At 41.4% G+C, this 20414-nt stretch overlaps 3 protein-coding genes and 1 long non-coding RNA gene across 10 annotated transcripts in view; 3 read left to right on the top strand and 1 right to left on the bottom strand.

The window, feature by feature from the left end:
• LOC112144307 (tripartite motif-containing protein 16-like) overlaps positions 1–20414 on the top strand; it is a gene marked incomplete in the record, with an annotated part of 1074856 nt that overhangs the window by 897818 nt on the left and 156624 nt on the right.
• The window catches only part of LOC112144243 (disco-interacting protein 2 homolog C), a 279772-nt gene that overhangs the window by 159484 nt on the left and 99874 nt on the right, over positions 1–20414 (top strand). For 6 of the 7 annotated variants that reach the window (XM_036216276.1, XM_024268647.2, XM_024268648.2 and 3 more), the window contains one exon: positions 10980–11051. The exons of the other annotated variant lie outside the window; for it this stretch is intronic. Coding sequence is in view for 3 of the 6 variants with exons in the window: in XM_024268647.2 (XP_024124415.1) it covers positions 10980–11051 (72 nt within the window). In the remaining 3 variants the exon portion in view is untranslated. The remainder of the gene's footprint in view (positions 1–10979; positions 11052–20414) is intronic. 7 annotated transcript variants of the gene reach the window in all.
• LOC118599921 lies at positions 350–800 on the bottom strand. Its single transcript, XR_004949456.1, has 3 exons — positions 633–800; positions 490–553; positions 350–415 (listed from the first exon to the last, which is right to left on the bottom strand). It is a non-coding gene; the product is annotated as an uncharacterized LOC118599921 (long non-coding RNA).
• Positions 15280–17836, top strand: LOC112144275 (tripartite motif-containing protein 16). The gene has a single exon (XM_024268737.2). The coding sequence runs from the start codon at positions 15309–15311 to the stop codon at positions 17358–17360; it is 2052 nt and encodes a 683-aa protein (XP_024124505.1). The 5' UTR covers positions 15280–15308; the 3' UTR covers positions 17361–17836.

Genomic DNA, 20414 nt, shown 5'->3' on the forward strand with positions numbered 1-20414 from the left:
CGGAGTTGTTACGTCGCCTCTTTTAAGACATGACAGCTGGTTTTTCCACATTTATATGTAGTTATAGATCCAAAACAAAAGGAATTGCACTGTCGGCTCTACAGTTGTAATGTAAATACATACGAGTTCCAGCGTCTACCGGAAGTTTCACCTATAATTCATGCAAAGGGCCATGGGGGCTAGGAATAACAGTTTAAAAGGATAAAAAGGTAAAAACTTATAAAATGTCAAACAATACACACATGCACATGCTAAAATCTAATCAGCTGGCAAACAGAAATTACAGACCCGGAAGTGACCACAAATAAAAATAATAAAAAAGTGTAAAACGAGTTAGTCTGCGTCTTGCAGACTAACTGGAGTAAAACAAACTAAAAACACAATATAAAAAGGACAGCAGGTAGCGGTATGATGACTGGGGAATAAAAACAATCAGTTGTTAAAATACCCAGTTCTTTAAAACATCAAAAGCAATAAAATGCCGCGTACATGTGGTATCGAGGACCCACACTCAGTCATTTACCCTGTAGGTCTACCTTCAGATACTGCAGCCCTGTCATAAAATACGTACATTAAAAATATTTAAAAAACAATAATACAAAATAAACATGATTAACAAAAAACACATTTACCCCAATGGCTTACAGCTGCCGCACAAACAGCGTGGGCCCAGCAGTCAACCTGGCCACCCACAAGAATCTGGCACTGCTGGGCAGCCCCGCCCACTCCTATTTAAAGGGGCCTTAATGGAAGAGCCACACCCTACAGGTGTCACCCATCACACTTGTAAAAGTGTTTCGGTGAAATTGTAAAAGTGTTTTGGTCAAACTTGTAAAAGTGTTTCTATAAATTTGTAAAAGTGTTTCAGGTAAATGTATTATTGTTTTGCACTTTCCGGCCACCGTACTCCCCTCCCCCTGCGCGTACCCTGGCTCGCTCACTCTTCGGTGTGTGAGACATGATGAGCGTTTAACACTTGTGCTGTAGTGAACTGCGATTCTGGCTCAAAGCTGTACAACTGGATTGATAAATATTGCTCGTGTTATTTTTCCATCTCTAATGTTAGCTTGAATTTATATGCTTGCGTGTGAGCGCGCAAAAGAGCTCTCAGCGACGAGGAGGGAGCGGGTGTCTGTGTTTACAGTCCCTAACCTAGAATTGTATTTCTAATAAGCAACTGCTGCTGTCCATAAACTCTCTTAAAAAATGAAAAAGGCTTTTGGATTTTGGCTAAAAACTTCATAATCATAATTAAAAGATACTGGGAACGATTTTACCATAGACAATATAGTTGGAGTGGGACTTTGACCTTAGCCACACGGGTGCTGCGAGTTTTTGGGTTGTCCGGACCCGTGTAGTCATAGACAGGTGCAGCTGCAAAATGTGCATAAACATTTTCGCTCTGCAGACTCACTGAGCAGTCTATGACCTTGATTTTTTTATGTGAGCTGCATAAGTTTGCCCATTTCTTTACCCACAGATAGCCCATCTTCTCTTGTAAGGGCAGTTTAGACAAAGGCTTTAGTGTGGACAAACCCCTAAGTCCTCCTGCAGTTGCATGCTGATTCATGGGAATTCTTCTCACAAAGCAGGAATATACACAACTGTTTGCATTACTCTGTCAGTCTGTGGTCAGGTCCAGTTGTGTGGAAAATCAGCCGATTCTCATTACCTGCAGATTGTGTTTCTTTATGTTAATTGTTTCCATACAACAATCTCAGTCCAGGAGGTGGATAACAGTTTAATTCCATTCAAACCAATCCAATGACATCCAAAGATCAGGAAAATATTGTTTTGTTTTATAGAGAAATAACATATCTCCACTTAAACATAAATGAGGTCCTTCATTAAAAGTAATAGTTAACACTAAAACTAAAACGGCTTGAACAAACTCCATTATGGCTTAAAGTTGAGATGTTTTCGTCTGAGTTGATGCAGGTGAACACTCTGCCAGATTATCAGTAGATTAAACATGGATCCAACTTTTTTAAATTCCTTTTGGAAAATTAATCAAATTGTCTGTATTTTTAAATTTCATTTTAAAGGACAAATTCTGATTTTAAAAACTGAGGATTTAATGTTTTTCTTAACTTATTTTTTGACAACAGAGGAGAAAAACATGCTGTGAGGTTAGCTTTCTCTTCAGCTTTTTTCCAAAAATTGTTCTCGTTTTCCTTACAAACTTTTCTGTATTTGCCAATTTTTTCTCTCCTGTAAACTTTCAAATGAACTTTTTAAACCCTTTGACTCTCTAGGTTTTTCTATTCCTCTTTTCTTTCATAATATTCCCACATCTTCATTTTCCTCCACAGTTTCTCGATGTTTCGTGGCCTCTTCTTTCTGCTCGCTGCCTACTCTCCAGGCCGGCCCTGACTCACCCTGTATATGGTCATGGAGGTGCTCAGCTCTCTGTTTGTGCTCACTGCTGCCTCCTCACACATTCTTCCTCCACCAGAAGGCGATTGAGCAGCCAGAAATGTTCCCAGTGAAGCTGCAGTTTAACCAAAACTCATTCTAACTCCTGCACTTCTCTTCTGACTGCTTTATCAAGCAGGGACAGCTTGCCGTTCTGCTTTCACTCAGATGCTTGCAGACCTTTTTCCGTGTCCCAGAACCACTCGGATGGGTTCTGCTGGGTAGTTGGATTTCCTTTAATACAAACTCAAAACTTGTTTGGGGTTACCTAACAGCATATTTTTATGTCAACCAGCTGTTTTAAACTGATAGCACTCAGGTCTGACGTCATCAGGATGTAGGACTCTCAATAATTCATGGTCAGCTATAGCGACAACAGCAGCAACTGTCTCTCAATGGCCCTTTGAGACATCAGGAAAAGCTGCAATAATGGATCTCCTGCTCACAACGAGCTGAACTCAAATTTGTCCTTTTTTCTTTAGTCTCAAAAGTTCTTTTTATTTATCATTTAAGCATAGACTGCATATAAGAATTACTGGACAGAGCAAACCCCCCCTACTTCCGTGTTCCATATAGGAAGTACCACTGGGTTGAAAAAAGGCCAAAGTCCCATTGACATCCATTGAGAAACAGACAGTTATTTCTCAGTCATTTTATATGTCAGAATAATCATTCTTCCTCTGCTGCTTTCTGATTAACTTCTTTTTTCTAATCCTAATTTTTTTAAAGATTTTTTTCCATTATCACAAGTTATTAGAGTTATAAATTGACCAATCAGATGGCTCAATAAGCGTTTGTGGGTCTGACGTTGTTCGTGTGGGGGGTTTGAGTGACAGATGACGGGTAGCCAATGGGAGCAGACTTCATCAATGCGGTCCGTGAAGACCTTTTAACACCTACTTTACAATTCAACAGTTTACCAATCATTGTCCTACTGTTGTTTTCCTCAATGGAATGTACCGATGCAGCAGTTTAAAACAACAAGAGGAGCATGCTGTCGACATTTTTAGATGAGGATTTACTCTGTAGAAATAGATTTCAGTCTGAGGTTATGTGCTTTGGACTTTTTTCTTTGTTTAACGTTCGTTTTTCTTTATTTCACTGTTTTGATTGTAGATTTTAAATAATAAGTTGTGTATCATACGGAATGGTACAGCTCCTCCATAAAATCACCAACCAAAGTTTAATCTTCTTCACTTTTCCAGCTTCAGCCTGAATTAGACGCAGCCGTCTGAGGAGCGCGAGACAAACTTGAAAGGACCTGGTCGTATTTTCAAACAGAAAAAAGATCAAGCTGTTCTCTTGTTAGGATGGTTAATTATTTTAAATACCGCTGAACGCGCTTCTCACGTGCATCGGATCAGACTGTAAGGTAGCAGCGCATGTGAAGTGACAACCTGCTGCTGCTGCGGCGCGCGAGGGGGATTGACGCTGCTCTACAGCGGCATCACCCAAATGCTCCTTTTATCTCAACAAAAATGACTAAATAAGTAAATCCCAAAGGACCGCTGACAGAATCAAATGTTGGAATGGTTCTCCCTCAAAGGCTTGAACAATGCCTTGTACAATTCTCCGGCGTTATTAAAGTAGAAGCTGTTTACAACCAGTCGAGGCTTGGAAAGAGGCGGACACTCACGATAAACTCACTCCAGATTGACGACAGTACTTCCTGTAGATTCGATGACTCAGCTATGACTCAGACCAATCGCTGGAGATTGTTTGCAAATGGCGGTATCCGTTTCAGGAAGTGACGATGAAAGCGGCGGCCTACTTTCACGAGGAGAAGAGGTAATGCATTTCCAATGGGGGACCTCAGTCCTCGCTCTGTCCATTATTTTTACAGTCGGTGCATTTGAATTAAACCTGCTGGGATTCTTAAATTTGTGGGCATTTAAAAGTGTGTCTGTGTCAGGATCCATGCAGGTTATGCAGGAGAAACATTCCAACTGTATAAAAAAAGATGGTAGACAAGTTTTCCCACAACAAATTGATCTTGAAGCTCACAACAAAGCAACCAAGTGGCCTAGGGAAAGAGTGTCCACCCTTAGACTGGAAGGTCATGGGTTCAAACCATCATACCAGAGACTCTAAAAATGGGACCCAGTTCATCCCTTTTTGGCACACCAATAAAGGGTTGGATTGGGAGGTTGAACCAAATTGCTTCCAACTGTGTTGGGCTGTTTCTGCAGCTTCCCATTTTCCCGAGGGATGGATCAAATGCTGAGAACAAATTTCCCAATCCTCGCATTATAACTAAAAGGACTGAAACTTTAAAGGGACAGAACTCTGGATGGCAGCTTCCTGTGAAGTCAGTTTGTTGCTGAAGTGTTGAAACAAATGTAACGTCATAGTTTTCTTGTGATCCTGGGTGTATCTCAGTTCTGCTAAGCATAATTATCATCGCGGTAGTGTATTTCTAACTGAAATGTTGCCTTTTTTCACGGTGGCAGACAATCTTAGACATCAAAGATGACTATCCTAGATAAATTCTTACTCTTCCCTGTGAATTGCAAGCATGAGTGACTGACTCCTGTGAAATGGCTTTACAAACAAACAAGCTGAAACAGTAGTGAATGTTTATAAAAAATGTTCCCTCTTGAATTTTAGGCTGTTTCATAGTGAGACTGATTTCTGGACTGTATTGTCTCCATAAAGTTGTTTTTTTTAAACAGACATTTTCAGAATGCTAAGATGAATGTGTGACACATTTGCATGTACTCCTAGATAAATCATATTAGTTTTGTTTTATATCTACATTTTTTTATAAAGTAAAATAGAGTGGAATTTCATCAAAAGGAAATAATAATCTAGGTGGTCCTAATGTTTGGGTAAATGTTAAACCTGTGAAATGAAGACAGAAGTGTCTTAACACCCACATTAAAACACCTGTAGTGTTGCAGTGTAGTAAAGACATGTTGACTGTATATGAGAACTGAACCGAGTGGCCCTTACCCCTTGAATAGCAGACAGGAAGGATCTGCTGGTTTCAAGAAGTCAAAACCCCGTAGACTTCAGTTGAGAAGCAAAAAGCTAAAACTCTGTCATTCTTTTTGTCAGAATAACCATTTTTGCTCTCATGCCATTTCAGACCAATCACTACTAACTGATGTTGTCTGGTTCCATCATGGCGGGGTCCATATTGCCAAAATGGTGAATTATATGACTTTGATTTACCTAAAGTAAGTTATTTTCTATGGATGACGTCACACTCAATTGCCTCTGGTGGAAGGTTGATGGCAGTGTTCAGCAGCGGAGCCGCCAGCACTGTGTGAATGTATGAATGTGTGAATGGGTCTGACTGTAAAGCGCTTTGGGCCTTTGAGGAGGGTATATGCCACTTACCATTCCATTCTCATAAACAATGGGAAAATCTGATGGTTAATCTGCCAATTATTGAAGGTGTTTTAATCTAGTTCTCAGCCAACAACTCTGGAACTGTCTGGAGTGGGCTCAGGCAGATCACTAACTACTAGCCTAAAGCCCTCCACTCCATCAATGACCGAGCCTTGCCCTTAATCATTGACTGTAAAAATAATGGACTAAATGAGCTATGAGGTCCCCCATTGGAAATGCATTGCTTCCACTCCTCCTGAAAGTAGGGCACCGCTTTCACCGTCACCTCCTGTAACGGCTATCGCCATTTTGAAACGTCTGCAACCCATCTTCAGCGATTGGTCTGAGTCTCTGTGAGTCATAGCTGAGTCATGAATCTATAGGAAGTACTGTCACCAATCTGGGGTGAGTTTACTGGGAGTCTTAGGGAAAAAGAGAAAGAAGAAGATCGCAACAGAGGGAAGCAACATCATAAAACAACCAGGACTAAGTAACAAACTAGAATGGGCGGGGCCTGTCTACACACACACTCTATAGGTACACACACACTTGTTGGTTGAAATAGTCTCCACATTTAAACTAGTCAGAATGTACACAATATAACTGCAACTCACACACTCCATCATACAAACCCATTCAGATAAAGACTTTCATTCTGTCACACAAACTATTAGTGCTATGGTGAGCTGACACCTGTGCTCAGGTGAGTGTTTATGTTTCACTGAGGTGGATGGTGATGGAATGTACTCAGGGGGAGAGCGCCCGGCCATCCCCACGCCAAGAACCCCCGCCGAGGCAGCGGACTGGATTATCTTTCCCCATCTTCCTTGAAGCACTGTGCTGATCAGCTGTCTCCAGTCCTCAGAGACATTTTTAACACCTCACTGGAGACCTGTCACATGCCAGCCTTCTTCAAGTCTTCAACCATCATCCCTGTCCCCAAGAAGCCGAGGACCACAGGACTGAATGACTTCCGACCCGTAGCCCTGACCTCTGTCGTCATGAAGACTTTTGAACACCTCGTGCTGTCACACCTCAAAGCCATGACAGACCCTCTTCTGGATCCCCTGCAGTTCGCCTACAGAGTCAACAGGTCTGTAGACGACGCCGTCTACTGTCCACCTTATCAATAAGTCCCAGAACATCCCATCACTCCTCCCTGCCCCCTTCTGATATATACAACAGATCCACGACATGCGCAGCATTAGTGACTGCCTGGATCAGTTTTTAACCCACACTGATTCTGCATGTAGCTTTTTTTTATGTCATGCATTCAACTGCCGTTGCAAGTTGTGTATATATTTAGTTATGTTGTAATATTCTTTTCTGTTTTTACTTAATGGTGTTTTCATGTAGGCACCATCTTCACCAAGACAAATTCCTCGTATGTGTTAAATCGTACTTGGCAATAAAATTGCTTCTGATTCTGATAAACAGATACACAGAAGTGATATGAAAAACTGCTGTCTTCAAATTCAGATGTTACTAGAATAGAATAGAATAGCAATACTTTATTCATCCCAGGCTGGGAAATTAGGCAACTACATTACTAACCCTCAATGATGTCATCAATAGTCGCTGGTCATCCACCTTAGAACATAGCTGCCAGCACTCGGAAAATAGAAAACATCAGTTTAATAACTTTAAAAAGTCGTGCAAAAACAAGGAGTCATTACTTACCTTTAGGTGTAAACTGCGTTTCTCCTGTGCTGCACAGCGTGCCATACGGGAAGAATTTGGATCTGAGACTTAAGCCATCAAAATTCTCTTTCTGTCAAATAAAAACAACTGATTTGACATTTGCAAACAATTTAACCAAATTTGCTAGTTATAAAACTTTCTGGCACCACAGAAAATAAAAACGCAGCTAATCAAATGTTGCAATATTTCAGGTTATTATTATTGTCTTAGTTAATATAAAACAATTTCTTTTTTTAATGAGAATGTTTAGATTTTTACTGCATTAGCAAATGAAGATGATTTACTTATTCCTTTTTGTATTATCATAATTCTTTGAATACAATCTGCATGAAGTGTCTTTTTTTCAATGAGAATATTAGATTATTGTTGCTGATTAATATACATGATTTGCCGTGGTTTATTTGAAATTTGATTACATCAATGATATTAATGATCCTTAATAGCCTGAATCTATTAATATTTTATATTAAGTCCTGAACCGGATATTGATAATTCATGTAGAGAAATATGGTATGATCGAGTCGGGGTGGGATTATATAAGTTTGTTTCCTTCCACTCCTTTCAAACAATCTACTTGTGATTCATTAAGTGATATGTTATGTATTATGACCTGATTGCTTAAAATAAACCATTTCATTCATTCATTCAAAAAATACAACAAAATTTAGTGGTTAGCAGGTTAGCAATAGCATCAGATCAGCTTTCCCCCTCCAGCAGTCCAGTAAAATCATGTGTGGTTTTTGGTGATTGGTAGCTACTAATAAAAGGCTGGCACTCAAAATACCGTATTAGACAAAGCTGGTAAGAAGTAGAATGTGGGAGCTTGACATCTGGAGGTTTTTATTGTCCCACAATATTTTGTATTTCCTGCATTGGGAGACCAATCATCAGACTATTTTTATTATTCCTGCTGTTGAAGTGAGAACAACCTCTGCTCTGTTCTCAGGAGCAGCTGTTGGCTTTGCCTTCTGGATTTAGGAGGTCTCTTCTTTAACCCGTTAACACCTGAGGCGTCGTCTGTGACACTAAACACAAAATATTTAACATACTGTAAATCTTCAACCGTTAACATGATCATTGTAATCCCAGCAGATTCTGAAGGAGAAAAGGGGCTAAAAAATTGAGAAAATTGCATTAATTTGGAGCGTGTTTCTTTTATGGTGCAAATAAGCTGGTTTCAAAATGGAAACCTGTTGCAGGCTCATGGTATGGTGAAAGCAGAACTACGCTGGAGAGATTTTGTGTCTGAAGAGTTCACATTGGCCGATAGGGGTGATTAATGCATCTATCTTCCGATGTGGTGCAGAAATGAGCGTGCACCCCTAACACAGCTATAGGGCAGTTGAATGAAATCTTAAAGAACTTGAAGTTGTCCACATTTTATCAAATGAAAATGCAGGACTTTGAGGATTTTCTATACTTTATGCATCTTAAAATCTTTTAAAAATTGGCAATTTTAAAGAATTACATACTTTTATAGATCACTTTCTTAGTGCTGGAGCGTCTATTTCCAAAAATCCCTGTCTCTTTAGTTTAGTTTCTTGTTCCTTTATCAAACAGATAATCTCTGTAAGAAGTCGGGTGGTTTTGAGCTCACTTTATAACTTAATTTCTTCTCCCCTAAAGCCTTCTGTGTCTCTCCTTGAAAACCTAATATAGAAATGTTACAGACTCTTCACGCCTGTAATCCCCCAGGGGCTAAAACTTGATTTCTAACTGTGCTATTGGATCCAAACCTGCTTTGTGCAGCATGGAAATCTGCTTATGACACCTTTTGCTGGCTTGATTTTTTTCACTCGGGGAGATCAGTCAGTGAGTTTCTCAGTGGTTTACTGCACTGAGAAGTAAATTAAATGCACAAATGCTTGTCTGAATCTCATTTTTTGCACGCTTAGATACAGTGTGCGACTTCAGGGCACATCTGGTCACTGTTGAGTGAACAGGATAACTAAACATAATGTGAAAATTCATTGTATCTATTCCTGTTCTTTTTTCTGTTGGTGTCCCAGACTGCAGCTTTCTAGTGTGTTTACATATTAACACAGCCTTCTTTCTTTACTATTTGATGGATTTAGAGTTATTTTAGTCATAGTAGTTTGCATGCAATCACTTTTATTACCCCAGATCCATTTTAAGCAGAATCCTGTGAACCTTGATTTTACTTTGTAAGCTTTAAAGGCCTCGTGCAGTGGCAAATTTTTTTTTTAAATTTAGAAAGTCAATGGAACTTGGAAAACGAATCTGCTAAAAATATTCACTTAAAATGATCCAGCGTGATTTTATTGATCCTTTTATGGTCGTGCACAGCTTCAAATTTGGGCGATAGGTGGTGATGGGTGGGGGCTGCGCGTGACGTCACCTCAGGGATCCCAGAGTGTAAACAACAATGGCGGACGGTGTGGGAAGCGACGTAGACCACGATTTAGCGGATATTTCTAAGGATGAAGGTGATGAGCCTTCATCAAACACGGAAATTTTAACGACACAGGGTTCGGAGGGTGTACAGCCCTACCAGTTTGAACCGGAGGTTTCCTCATCTGAGGATACAGGGGCTTCGGATGACGATGGTGAAAGCTCATACAGCGATGGCACAGAGAAGACGATCAAACTTGACTATTTAGAGGAAGTAAAAGTGTAACAAGGTTTCTGTAGGTGAACCTGCGGAAGGATCATTACCGGAAAAGGAAAGGCGCCGCCGCTGCCGCGGAGCGTCCTTTGTCGTCCTCCTCCAGGGCCGAGGCGGACGGAGCCCCCCCCACCCGGGTCCGCTGCTGCGACGGGCGGGGTCCTCATGCGCCCCGCGCGGAGGCCACCCCCGCCGGCCTCACGGCCCCGGGAGGGAGTAAAAACCCTTCGTGCGGGCTCGGCTGCCGTCGCCGGACGACCCCCCATGCCCGGCCTGGGGCCTCGGAACCACAAACCCTCCTCGGCGCGGCGCGGCGGCCTCACCCTGGCCGTCCGGCGCGCGCCCGCCTGGTGCCCGTACACCCCCCGCGTTCCTCCTCCAGTGGGCCGGGGAGGGCTCAAAGCCTCACCCTGACCGGGGAGCGCCCCTCTCCTTTATTGAAACGGGAAATTCATGAAGGGAGACCCCCTTCTTCGGCACATTACTGCACCCAAATACCACACTCCTATTCACCATTATCCCGTTCGAATCCCCAAATCCACGGCAGTCCAAATTCTATTATGATAAGTAATTCCATGCCCAGAAAGTCATCACAACACTAGCGGATCTAGCTGTATGTTCCTGTACTGACGTCACACGACCTATGACCTACTTATCTGTGGCTGCCCAAAATCTGAGCGACCGCGCTATCTTTGAACGCTTGTAGAGAGTGCACGGGGCCGCGGGTGACAAAATAATTATACGGGGGTTCATTTGTGACATAAATACTAATGTTTTATTGCAGTTTAAGAAAAATCACGATTTTCACCGCACGAGGCCTTTAATTAGACTTTGACTGATGCTGACATTGTGCTTTTTGACATAGAAGAGTGAATTGGAGAGTGAATTCATCTTTCTCTTGCAGGTGATATCACTCAGAAGGGCTATGAAAAGAAGCGATCCAAGCTAATTGGAACCTACCTCCCTCAAGCACCAGGTACTTTTCTTGCCTTCAGTTTGCAACTTTTTCTTCTTTTTTCATTTGATCTCAAATAATCCGTTGTCTCCTGATTTTTTTTGATTATATGATGGATAAATAGTTGGACTAAATGATAAGTAGTTATTTTCTAGTGTGAGTATAATGCAACCCTTCCACAAAATGGTTAAAAGCCTGTTGGTACATATTTATCACTGGCTTTCAGGAACTCTGTGATGTTTGGTGGACGCATTAGTCTATTAGTTTGCATAAAAACACACACGCTTAGTGCCTGCGTGTCAGCCTGACTGTCAAGAAGTGCATTATAGGAAGAAACAAGCTGTTTGGGATTCACATCCGAGGGTGCTGGGGGTGGATTCCCTGTTGCAGTGTACATTCTTCTTTTCAGCGCTCCACGCCCTTCCACAATCATGTTTCCATCACTTAGGAGAACATTACAGTGACCCACATTGATTTCCTGAAGGTTTATGTTGGCATGCACACCTCCCTGTTTCCGTCCTCCTTTCTTGCCCCAAAACAAACGTGCGTCTGAGTGAAAGACTTCTAAGCCTAGTTCTTAGTCAAATGCCGCTCTTCTTCTGGACCCCCTCTCACACACTACACACAATACTCCCCTTTTTCCATTGAATGGAGTGAAACAAGTGTCTTTTTTTTGAGCTGTTATGTGCATCCGTGCTAAAAGCTGCTAAAGTGAAATCATGTTGACAATAAATTGTTTACACACAAAATGACACTTGTAACCTGCGACAGACTGGCGACCTGTCCAGGGTGTACCCCGCCTTCGCCCTTCAGTAGCCGGGATAGGCTCCGGCACCCCGCGACCCCGAAAGGGAAGAAGCGGTCTAGAAGATGGATGGATGGATGACACTTGTAACACTTCAATCACACATGTCATAGTACTTATCTCTTAGAACTTTATTTTAAATATTTCCTTTATTTATATATTGCCTACGAGGGGGCCCAAGCCTGGATAAATACAGAGGGTTGTGTCAGGAAGGGCATCCGACGTAAAATCTTGCCAAATCAAATATGCGAATCAGACCTACGAAATCCATACCGGATCGGTCGAGGCCCGGGTTAACAACGACCGCCATCGGTGCTGTTCACCGACAGGGTGCCGGTGGAAATTGGACTACTGTTGGTGGAAGAAGGAGAGGAGGAAGGCAGGTTCGTAGGGAGAGAGAGAAGAGGAAAGTCACTAGTGTTGGACTGAGAGTTGGGACTTTGAATGTTGGAACTATGACAGGAAAGGGTAGAGAGTTAGTGGACATGATGCAGAGGAGAAAGGTAGACATACTGTGTGTCCAGGAGACCAGGTGGAAAGGTAGCAAGGCTAGAAGTTTAGGAGCAGGGTTCAAGTTGTTCTATCATGGTGGAGATGGGAAGAGAAATGGAGTAGGAGTTATCCTAAAGGAGGAGTTTGTTAGGAGTGTTGTGGAGGTAAAAAGAGTGTCAGATAGAGTGATGAGTCTGAAGATAGAAATGGAGGGTGTGGCCAAACAAAGAGCTTATGATGACTTGTATGCTAGGTTGGGTAGTATGGAGGGAGAGACTGACCTGTACAGACTAGCAAGGCAGAGATCGGGATGGGAAGGACATGCAGCAGGTTAGGGTGATCAAGTGTTTAGGGTCAACAGTACAGAGTAATGGAGAGTGTGGAAAAGAAGTGAAGAGGAGAGTGCAAGCAGGTTGGAATGGGTGGAGAAAAGTGTCAGGTGTGATGTGTGACAGAAGAGTTTCAGCACAAATGAAAGGAAAGGTGTACAAGACTGTGGTGAGACCAGCCATGTTGTTTGGACTAGAAACAGTGGGACTGAAGAAAAGACAGGAAGCAGAGCTGGAGGTAGCAGAGATGAAGATGCTGAGGTTCTCTTTGGGAGTGACCAGGATGGATAGGATCAGGAATGAATACATCAGAGGGACAGCACATGTTAGAGGTTTTGGAGATAAAGTCAGAGAGGCCAGACTGAGATGGTTTGGACATGTTCAGAGGAGAGACAGTGAATATATTGGTAGAAGGATGCTGAGTCTAGAGCTGCAGGAAAGAGGTCTAGAGGAAGACCAAAGAGGAGGTTTATGGATGCAGTGAATGAAGACATGAAGGTGGCTGGTGTTAGAGTGGAGGATGCTGAAGACAGGCTTAGATGGAGGAAACTGATTTGCTGTGGCGACACCTGAAGGGAAAAGCCGAAAGGAAAAGAAGAAGCTTAGAGAACAAAAGATGTGTTTGTGTTGCCTTCTATGACTTTGAGCCCCTGCCCTTCAAAAATCCTGTGCACGTCTCTGCTATTCAGTGATTACACAGGTTTACAAAAATATTCTTCCATTGATTTTTTTCGATCATGAAAGAACAACCTCCCATCTTTTCAGTGTGTTGAAGGGAGAAACAGAAGTTTTTAGTGTTTCTGACTTATTGAAAGAATAATCAATTAAAAGGTTTTCATCTAAAAAACATCTGATGCTGAAACAAGATGATTTCTGAAGAAAGTCAACATTTTTTGGGGGGGTTATGTATCAGTTTAAAACATCTAATGTGGGGTGCATTCATCCATTTTCCAAATCTGCTTACTTCAGCTTGGGGTCACGGAGTTGGAGGAGCCTATCTCAGTCACTCTCAGGTGAACTAGTCCAGCACAGGGACTGGGTCTCCAGTTTGATACTTTTAAGCACCTGTTCTATCACCATGATGCTATGAACTATCAAAATAATCATTTTTTAGTCAATACAAATGTTTTACTTATTTAGTCTCCATCGGTGAGTTGTTGAACACAGCATGTTTGATTCAGGTGGTGTGCAGCAACAGCAAGCCTCCAATATTATAAATTATGTAACACTTCTGGAAGTTTGCTTACATTACATGCACTGATATGTTGTGTTGACATCTTTGCTGCTTTTATAATTGTTTGTTTAAGAGATAAACCCTTGAAGAGTTAACAGAAAATAAAACCGGTTTTGCAATCTTGTTTAAAATATTATTTAAAATCAGTGTGGAAAGGGGCATCATTCAACCTATGAATAGCTCAGATATTGTTTTTAACATTTTGTAATGTTGCTTTTGTTTTTCTCAAGACTTGTTCCTTTGTGACAAAACAATACATTTTTTCAGGAAATTTGATAAAGTTACAATCCTATTGCTCTTCTAAGCGCTAATAATGCTTAACAGAGAAAATGCTGGACTGGACTGCACAGATCAAAACTTTCTTTAAGGCCCCTTTCAAATATTCTCTGTAATATTTGAGCTAACACAAAACATACTGTAAATCAAACCAGTCTAAGATTAGGTCATCTGTTTTTATCTCAACAAATCTGCTTTAAGTTTCATCTAAGATTAATTTTCATTCTTAAAGGTATGAGCAATAAGTCACAAACAGGATGTAAAAGTTAGAAAATATCACATATTTGAAATCTTGTCTTTTTACCATCTGTAAGCACTGGAAGTGCTTAAACCTAGAGTATTGAGACCTGGTTGAACAGGTTAATCATCTCTGACTTAAAAGTTAGGTTTGCTGGAAGCTGTTAGGAAACTCCATGTCTAACCAATGAAGCAAATTGGATGAGTGGTTAAAAGTTTCAAGAAGAGAAGACTAAGTCCAGGTGCCATGACTCAACTTCAAAACCTGCAGGAGGAAGTACATCTGTAGTCCTGTTTTGAATAGTTCCCATCTTGCCAGTGAAGTTAGGAATGTGGAATGGCTGGAAGGCTGCCTTCTGATGAAGAAATTTCAAACTTGTTGCTAAAATCCATGTCAGCCATGAGGCAGCAGCATTTTAAGGTTGTAAAAATAGCAACACCACATTCCTGCCTTGTTTTCCCAAGCTCGCATAAGACTTAAACAAGTCTTTAACCTGTCTCAGTGTTCTCCAAACCAGACACTGACTATGCTCTTTTCATGACAATTCCACAGTTATGAATTGTTAAAGCTATTTGTTGAATTTTGAGACACTTTCCTATAGGCAAAGGAATATGTATCTTTTAAAATAATTCTACCACTTGATCATTAAAAAAATAACATGGTAATGCACAAAATGCCCCAACCGTTAGCCTAAGTTATGTTAAACTGATTGTGTAATTTCCGAAAGTCCCAACCTGAAAGTTGTCAGACTTTACCAGAACATGGTCCAACCTCTTTATTGGAAGCCAAGCCTCTTTGAGGAAGCAAAGTCCACACCCCCTATTGCTTTTATAAATTCAGCTGAAGGTGAAAATCCTTCAGCCTTCTGATCCCTCTGCTGGAAGTCACCTCGACAGGAAAGAAGATGGCACACGGCATTCAGATTGACAGAGAGAGATTCTCCTGCCCCCTCTGTCTGTCCCTGTTCATTGAACCGGTGAGCCTTCCTTGTGGTCACTGCTACTGCATGCACTGTGCTAACAAACATCTGGATCATGAAGAGGATTCTGGGATTTACAGTTGCCCTGAGTGCCGTCAAGAATTTGTCTCCAGGCCACTTCTGGTTAGAAATAACGTACTAGCATTTGTAGTGGATGAGCTGAGGAAGGCTGTGGGCCTAGATGAAGATACTTTTGACATCCCTGAGGAACGATGCAGAAGCCCTCCAACGCCATGTGTGGATTCTGCCAGACCTGGAGATGTCGCCTGTGACGTGTGCTATGACTTCAAAAGCAAAGCTGTGAAATCCTGCCTGCAGTGCATGGCTTCATATTGTGAGGATCACCTGCAACCTCATTTTGACGTAGCCCCCCTGAGGAAGCACAAGTTGGTGGCACCGACTACTGAGCTAGAGAACAGCATTTGCTCTAAGCATTATGAAGTGATGAAGCTGTTCTGTCGTACCGATCAAAGCTGCATCTGTTATCTGTGCTCTAAGGACGAGCACAAAGGCCACGAGAAGGTCTCTGCTGCAGCTGAAAGGAATGAAAAGCAGAAAGACCTTCAGGGAGCTCGAAAAAGAATCTATTCTAAGATCAAGACAAAAGAGAAGGATATGGAGGCTTTTCAACAGGAAGAGGACTCTATAAATGACTCAGTTGAAAACGCAATGGCTCACACAGAGAAGGTGTTCGCAGACCTCTGTAAAATCATTGAGAAAAATCTCTCCGTCATTAAGGAGAAAGCAACATCTCGACAGAAGGCAGAAGTAAGTCGATTTAAGAAGCTCAGAGAGAGTGTCCATCAGGAAATCTCTGAGTTGAGGGAAAAAGATCGAAAGCTCGAAAACCTGTCACGAACAGACGACGACATAGGTTTTCTGCTCAATTACTCTTTACTGTCTCAACACGAAGACCAGCCTAGTGTCAGGATCCGTCATTCCCGACACTTTGAGAAAGTCCCTGCAATTGTCTCAGAGGCCAAGTATAAAATACTAGATGTTCTTGATAAAGAATGTGCAAAGATCATACTGATGATGTCTGGAACCACTGCTAAACCAGCAGCTTCTCAAGCAAATCAAGAAACCAGAGATGTCCCAGACTCCAGAGAAAGTGTTGTCCAAACCCCAGATCAGATTTTGGAGAACAACAAGGACGACCCAATGTCAACACTGGCCGCCTTAATTAGTTCTGATGACCACATGTCAACTGGCTCTGACCAGAGACAAAGAAACACATCAAGGTCAGACATCTTTTCAGCCTTGCCATCTGTTCCCGCTTCATACCCAACTGATGTTGTGAAGACCAAACCTGGTGTCATGGCACCCGGAGGTCGGCCATCAAAGACCAATCCTGATGTAGTCAAACACAATCTCTACGACATACTGGGCAGAGTTAACACCACAAAGAAAAGATCAAACCTTACAAAAGGCAGAGCTAACTTCTTACAGTTTGCGTGCCCAATCACAATGGATCCAAGCACTGCAAACCCTCACCTCGTGCTGTCGAAGGAAAACAGGAAAGTGGTTTACACATCAGAAGAGCTTACCTACTCTGTTGTTCCACAAAGGTTTGCCTATTCCTGGCAGGTCTTGAGTCAAGAAAGTCTTACCGGTCGCTGCTACCTGGAGGTGGAGCGGAGCGGCAGGGGTGTCCTGGTGGCAGTTGCATACAAAGATATCAGCAGAGCTGGGACATTTCGCCAATGCATGTTCGGTGACAACGAAAAGTCTTGGGCTTTGGATTGTTTCAAGAACAGTTACGAATTCCGTCATAACGGAATTAAAACCTCAATCCCAGGAACCTGGTCGTCCAGAGTAGGAGTGTACGTGGATCATGATGCAGGAGTTCTGTCCTTCTTCAGCGTCTCGGACACCATGACCCTCCTCCACAGAGTCCAGACCACGTTCACTCAGCCACTGTATGCTGGGCTGTGGCTTTCCGATGGAGCAGCTGCTGAAGTATGCAAGCTTGTGTAACCGTTTATTCAAGCTGTTTATGTTCTGATAACTCTGCATCTATTCCTACTCTGTTTCCATCAATTATCCATACCTGTCTATATATAATAAATAAGAGATAAGAGTTTAATAATTGCCATGTGGAAACATTTACTACAATTTAATATCCATGATTAATGAAGTGTTTTTTTTATCCTTTTCTGTCTGTATTTGCTTATGTTTTTTGAGAAAGTTTTACATGTATAATTAGGGCTATAAACTAAAAGATAATCCATCCCACTACCTTAACCCTTATATGTACAAATCTTAATGTTGGATGTTTTTAAGGTTTTTGGACAAGTATCTCACTATCATTCAAAAATATTTTGTGTCTTTTAAAGGATGGAAAATAAAAAGATTGTATTGGTATACCTTTTTTCTTCTTAACTTTAGCTAATTTTGTCTGTGTAGTCTCAATGATCAGAAGTGAATCAGTTCAAGGGGTTTACATTGTTGAAATCAACAATAATAAAACATGTTTGTACTTTAGCTTTGCCTTTATTTATACATTGTTATAGATATTTCCAGTAATATATTTCATTTTTAAGACGGAAGAAAGGCAGTTTTGCCACAAAAACCACAAATAAGTTTATTCAAGGCTCCAATTCACAATCTAGGTTGTTTCATGATACCACAAAAAATAATTCATTCATTCATATTCATCAAGCAAAGCAAAATGTTTTAGGGTTATTACAAACCACAACTTTAATACACTGTAATGGCCAAGCAAAGGGTGAGAGTGGAGAAAAAAGACAGAGAAAAACCTCAGCAGAACCAGACTGAACTAGATGACATCACAAAAAATATCTTTTATTCATCACACAAAACAAGTTCGTCATCATCAAAGTCAGATTATAGATAGCAGACGAGAAGCTCTACAGATATTGAATAATTCAGCCATACCTTAAACCTGCGTTTTAATTCAAAAGCTGACAACTTGTATCAGTTGATCAATAAAGTATTGTTATCTTTTGTTTCAACGAGAAAACAAAAGCTTTGAAGCATGTCAGTTGAAGCATAGACTTCCTGGGTGATAAAGTGGTCTTAAACGTGTTTGAGTGTCTTTGTTTACATCAACCTCAAAAATGGAAGAAAAAAAAGGTTTATATGTTTTTTTACTCTACAACGTTTCCTGCAAAATCTGAGATGACACTTTTAAAATTCTTGCTTGTTTTAAGCTCAGACAGTAAAAGTCGATGTCACTGTGATGGACCAGGCAATCACCACTAAGAGCACAGGGTTTTAGTCCAAAAATAAATCATTTTAATATCCAACAAAATCCAACGGAACAAACATTTTTGGTTTAAAGGGGCCCATAAAAGAGGTCAACTCAACAAACATAAAGTAAGCTGTAACTTAGGAAAGAACTCAAATAACATTCATAGATGGTCTTTGGTTAATTGACTTATCTTTCTGTTCCACTGAAATGTAGCTCCATGGTTGTCCACTCTTTCGGGCAGCCACAAACACCTCTGCAAGGGCTGCGGCCTCTGCAGCTGATTTAGGATCATGCTCCTTGATCCAAACCTGCAACTCAGGTGACAACATTCTCAAATATTGCTCCAGGATTATAATTTCACCAATTTCTTGTGTCGTTTTATTCTGGGGCTGGATCCACTTTACATAAAGTTCTTTTAGTCTGGCATAAAGTTCTTTTGGACTTTCCTCAAAATTTACATCCAAGGAGCGGAACCTTTGTCTATATGTTTCAGGGTTCATATTGTATTTACAGAGAACAGCAGTTTTCACTTTGTCATACTCTAAAGAGTCTTCCACATCCATGTGTACATATGCACTTCTTGCTTTTCCCGTAAGTAGAGGTATTAAGTGAAACACCCAGTCATTTCTCTGCCAGCGACAAGCTCCTGCAATACGCTCAAAGGTTGTCAAAAAATGTTCAATATCATCATCGTCTGTCAGCTTTTCCATTCTAGGTTCATAGAAGTGTGACTGACCTGATGGAGCATGCATGAGATTTCTGCTGGAGCCACTTTGGGAAAGAGGAGGACCCACCTCCGAAGGTTCTAAGTCTGATGGTTCAGATTGATTTAACCTGGAATCAGGAACAGGTGTGGTGCGTGCTTGCACTTCAACTTGAAGAAGCTGGAACTGATGTTGAAGCGCCCTAAAGCGTTGTTCCTGGCGGGCCTGCTCCTCTTTCTGTTTAGCTTCCCGGGCTTCCTGCTGTCCCATATGAGCACGGAGAAGAGACATCATATCCATGATTGTTGGTTCCTTACCTAGGCCCTCTGTGCAATCTGCCCCTCCAGAAGCTCCATTCTCTTGATCCTCCATAGCTTGTGCCTCAGAATCCATCAATAGGTTTGATCCATCTCCTCTTGATGTTTTGTTGCTCCTCATGGTTCTCTGCATGGCGTCTTGTAATTGGAAGAGAAAAAGAAAAAAAAAAAAACCTGTGCTCTTGACAGACTGATTCTGACACCACTGTGATGGACCGGGCAATCACCACTAAGAGCACAGGGTTTTAGTCCAAAAATAAATCATTTTAATATCCAACAAAATCCAACGGAACAAACATTTTTGGTTTAAAGGGGCCCATAAAAGAGGTCAACTCAACAAACATAAAGTAAGCTGTAACTTAGGAAAGAACTCAAATAACTGACCTGCCATTACCACACACCTGGGGACTTTTAAACTAGTGGGTCAAATTACTAAACTACTAGTGATACAATGAAGGGGGGGGGGGGTGAGATAGAAAGTCTTAAAACAGAGCATGAATTCCATTGCCCTCCCCATGGAGTCCAGGTAGTGGTAGCACCCTCTTGCAGAGCTTCTCCGTTTGGCACCATCTTTAGGCCGCCTCAGGCAGGTACAGCTCCACATGAAACTCAAAACAAAAACCAATGGATACACACGAATAAACTGCAACCAAAGATGCATATCAAATCAAGTGGAACTGTACACTACACCTTCAGGTTATTGTTGTGTGACTGGAGGTCATCACAGTCACAAAAGACATTTATTTTTGAGAAAAAAAAATGTTTTTGACAACTGAAAGCCACAGATATGTAAAGA

The sequence above is a fragment of the Oryzias melastigma genome, linkage group LG17 (genome assembly GCF_002922805.2).
Source record: "Oryzias melastigma strain HK-1 linkage group LG17, ASM292280v2, whole genome shotgun sequence".
NCBI classification, from domain to species: domain Eukaryota; kingdom Metazoa; phylum Chordata; class Actinopteri; order Beloniformes; family Adrianichthyidae; genus Oryzias; species Oryzias melastigma.